At 37.8% G+C, this 4,555-nt stretch overlaps 1 protein-coding gene across 1 annotated transcript; it reads right to left on the bottom strand.

Annotated features, from left to right (window-relative positions):
• LOC115622875 (prisilkin-39) lies at positions 1 to 2,761 on the bottom strand. The gene is made up of 4 exons (XM_030516965.1): positions 2,622 to 2,761; positions 2,451 to 2,553; positions 1,353 to 1,646; positions 1 to 592 (listed from the first exon to the last, which is right to left on the bottom strand). Exons 1-4 carry the CDS (start codon positions 2,649 to 2,651, stop codon positions 573 to 575), a joined length of 447 nt encoding a protein of 148 aa, XP_030372825.1. The 5' UTR covers positions 2,652 to 2,761; the 3' UTR covers positions 1 to 572.
• Positions 2,762 to 4,555: the final 1,794 nt, after the last annotated feature.

Here is a 4,555-nt window from a genome sequence, read left to right as displayed (position 1 = left end):
TTACAATGTTGTCATTTGTTTATTTTATAGCCATAATAAACTCTAAAATCTTATCACGAAAGACATATGTATAGCCTCCAGCTAAGGCAGAGGTTTTAATGCACGCAGCTTGCAGAGGTTTAAGTCCGATTTTAAAACACACTTCAGTGCATTTTGTGCTTATGGTTGCACATTTGCTTGCATACTAAGAAATGTGGTAAACGAAAACCCAAGATTTTACTTAATACATATAGTGGAAGCGAACATTTACGAGTACTAAAGTATTTGCCGAGTTCGTCACACAGTGAGCCAACAGCTTCTGTTTTGAACACGATGTGGACCGTATTTTGCATAGCATTGTGGTTTAAGTTCGAATTGCAGCAGTTGGCTGCTCTTTCCAAAGTTTTGGGCGGTAGATCAAGACATCTCGACGTCGTCGTTCAAAATAAAACGCAGTGTTTTGAGCAGATGCTCTTATTCTTGTTGTTGTGGTACTTGCAGCTGCTTTTGTGGATGATGTTGTTGCTGTTGGTGAGGGTGCTGGAGTGCTAAACTTGGTCTGTGTGGTTTTATGTGGCATTTATGTTGCACAGTTAACCGTAAGTCTGGCGAACTAAAAGATAACATAAAATTCAATTATTTTATTAGAGTTGGCAACACGAAGTGGAGATTTCTTAAAAGGCATGCTTTTAGGCGTCTCCTAAAATTGCACACAAATTACACACAAAGAATTGATTAAGCCGTCAATTACCGCACATTAAAGTCGCTAAATAGACACAAACACATGCAAACATTTCAATTAACCTACACACATACTTGTACTACATATGTACAGTACGACTTGCTTGAGAGAGTCGCTGCCACGTTCTTTTTGACACCACAAATTAGTGTGCAATTGGGCGTATCCAGAGTTTTGGGCACGATCACCTTAAAGTCACCAAACAGCAATTTGCATATCGTTTGTAACGTACTCGTATGTATGTATGACAGCTGTCATAATTGTAAAATGAAACCTGTAGCGATGATTTCCACAATTTTACAAGGCTGTTATTAAGTGAATGCTGATGAGATTAAGCGATTAGTAATTTAAATTTATTGCTATAGAACAATAACATCATCCATGGGGGGCGTTAAGCAGCGTTATTTACAAAGCAGATCGGTTACAACAATAACAACTGGACACACACAAACACACACAGATACTTAGTCATAGCCACGAAAAGACCCATAGACGCGATCGCGTCCATAGCCACCGCCACCGGCGACGGGCAGGCCAAAGCGATCGGTATTCTCAAAGTAACCCAGACCACGATTACGCTGGCCACGGTATTCGGGCTGCCAGTAGCCAGAATATTGACGTAAGCCGCCATTACCTCCATAGCCGCCATAGCCGCCATATCCACTAGATCCTAGGATATTCGTTGTTGGGTAATAACTTCCTCCTCCTGTGCTGGGATAGTAACCAGTGCTGGGAGTGTAGCCGGAAGTGGGATAGTAACCTGAACTGGGATAATATCCCGAACTGGGGTAGTAGCCCGAGCTGGGGTAATACCCCGAAGTGGGGTAATAACCCGAACTGGGGTAATACCCCGAAGTGGGGTAATAGCCCGGTCTATAGCCAGTATTGGGATAGCCACTCTGTCCAAAGAGACTACCCAGATTTAGCACTGAATGGAAAAAAGAGAGAGAATATTATAAAGGATTATACAAAAATTCTTGCAGAGAAAATAGAGAATAAATTAATAGGTGTTTTTCCCAATTGATTAATTTACAAAAATTTAGTTCATTTAACAAACTCAAAGTCACGACATTTCAAAACATAAAATAAATGGGACTGTCCATATTTTTAAAATAAAACTTATCCTTTACATGCTCTGAAAAATGAGTCAACTTATAACATTTGTTAGAGAATACTTTCTACAATTTATTACTCTCTTTGAAATGTACACAATTTTATGTGTAATCAGTTAAAATATAATGATACATTTAACTATATATATCTATATTATCTTCAAGAAATAAAACTTTGAAATCAAGCTATAGGTCATACCAACAGTATGCGATTTTTCAAATTAATAGTTAATTATCAGATTTAGCCAAACTCTTATATAATGAACTGTTTCCACTCAAAATAAAAAATGCCTAAATAGAAGAAACAGCATTAAATTCCATGTATATTCAAGTAATATCTCAAACTCATTAGCTAATAAAAATTTGGATTAACACAAAATTATATTTCATATATTTAGTCTACAACTTAGTTTATTCTTTTAAAGCTCCTTCATTAAAGTGTATTAAATCTTAATACAAAATTTTTCCCCAGCGGGAAATGTTACAGCTGCTAGAACTTTCCTTTTATTGTTTCGTGTAAAATAATTTACAACTAAAGATTTAAAATCCCTGAAATGCCCTGGCGTTGATATAAAAATAGCTTACAGTATTTGTTACTTAAAGTTTAAACTCAAACTCACGCTTAGCTGATGTTTCCGCTGTGGTCAAATCACTGGACCTGGCATCCCCAGCGGGGGCTGGTGCTGCGTAAATGAACTTATCCAATATTCCGCAAATAGAGAGCTGGAAGGAGGCAACGAGTGGTGCTGCTGCTAAACGTAATTGGCTCAATTGACTTGACTGACACTTACCAATATCAGGAGCCATAGCTTAAAGAACATTTTGCTTTACTTTAGACTAAATTGATTTTAAAGCGGTAACACTTATGTGTAAGTTAAGTTCTTTGTGCAACAACAACAATAGCAACAACGGCAGCAAGAAAAAAGCAAAAGCACTGTTTGATGGACTGACAGGGGCAACACACAACAACCGCTTGACTCCACGACGTTTGCACGTTAAATAATTCTGTTTCCCATTGTAGCAGCCAATTTATATTTTTCATTTTCCGGCTGAGTTGTTGCTGCGCTCAAGTCGACAGCGCAGTCGACGTCGCGACGTTGAAACAAACAAACCGAAACATACAAAACAAAGCCTCACCAAAGCAGAGAAGCTTCGACGACTTAGCACAATAAACCAAAAGGCCCGGCCAAGTCGCATCGCGCACTTAGAAGCCCAGTTAAAAAGTTTCGTTGATGTTTATTACTCATACGCCACGCGAACACACATTGCGAGAGTGAAACCAACAACAAAAACAACAACAGCAGCAACTATAAAAATGGGCATACAAATGAACTTGACGCACATTCGTCTTTAATGTTGTTGTTGTTGTTGTTGCAGTTGTTGTCGCTCTTCAGAGACTACAAGCTTGCGATTACGAGTAATATTGTATTAGATTCTCATACAAAATAACACCTCCAATTTTCACAACAGACAGGTGACAAAAATAAACTTTGTCTCTTGCTCAAGCGTAACTTTATTTTTTCTTTATATATATAGATACATACGAGTACATATATTTGTTCACGTTGCGTTGAAATCTTTAGCAAACACAAACAATTCAACAATTGCTTATTTGCCTCAGTTTGCAGATCGCTTTCTTTCATGTTTCGCCGCCCCATTTTCTGGGGTTTTGTATATTTCTTTTTCCTTCGATTTATGAGAACCCCGGCCCAAATATTACTTGCTTAGCATCATAATTCCAATTATCCGCACTGAGCATCGTTGCCAACAGAAACTTGCGCCGCTTGAGCAAATATTTGCCAGCACTCGAGTACACATACGAATACGAATACAACGAATACACGAGGTATCTTCCTTTGCTGTTATTTTGCCAGAGCTCCAGTACAACTTCTGCTTTGTTTGCATTGCTAGGCAATGCCCTTTTCCTTTCGGTACGGCCACATTGTTTTCGCATTTCTTATTTGCCTCTTACATAACCCACAGTCCAAGACAAGGCAGTGATGGCTTCGAAAACACTTAACGCCCTTGAGCTTCCACTGAAAATTCATTCATAAATGAGTTGAGCCATTTGCCGTGGAGGTGTGGCCGATTGTGTCACTGAGTGCGCTGAGTGCGAATTCAAACTTTTGCGTACAGTATGGGAGGCCAAAAGGGACAGCCATCTTTATTAAAGCAGATTTGGATTTTTTTCTTAAAAAACTTAAAATTGTTCTTTTTACTCTGTGTTGAAAGTCTGTAAAACATAAAATGAACCGAGCTAGCTACGGTAATTGAACAAATCAAGCATATTTATTGTAGCTAGAGCCTTAAGGTAGTAGAGCTGCCCTAAAAGCACTAAGAGCCCCATTTAATGCAATTTATGAAAGCTGCGTAAAGTACTTCCTCTCTTCTGCAGCCTAAAAGCAAAATACAATTACTAACAGTTTGCTAGAATAAGAAAATTGCGCTTAATTGTTAGTAGAACGTAGCTTACTGACCTATGTCAACCTATTCTGTATAAAAAGCTGTTCTAAATCTCAGACAGATGCTTAAAGATATCAGTATGCCTCGAAGCTAAGTTAACATAAGTTATATTAAATAAATAATTTTTAAAGTTTTGAAGTAAGTAGAACATCAGCAATTGCAAAATTAGTTTGCTCCCATTAAATTATTTTTCTTCAGATTAATAATATGAGTATTCAATTAATGATCCCAACGATGTGTTTAATATTTTGATTGCACTAAA

Source organism: Scaptodrosophila lebanonensis, unplaced genomic scaffold (assembly GCF_003285725.1).
Source record: "Scaptodrosophila lebanonensis strain 11010-0011.00,11010-0021.00 unplaced genomic scaffold, SlebRS2 tig00000043-arrow-pilon, whole genome shotgun sequence".
NCBI classification, from domain to species: Eukaryota; Metazoa; Arthropoda; class Insecta; order Diptera; family Drosophilidae; genus Scaptodrosophila; species Scaptodrosophila lebanonensis.
Note: the sequence above shows the minus strand (reverse complement) of the source record. Positions and strands in the feature narration are given on the sequence as shown.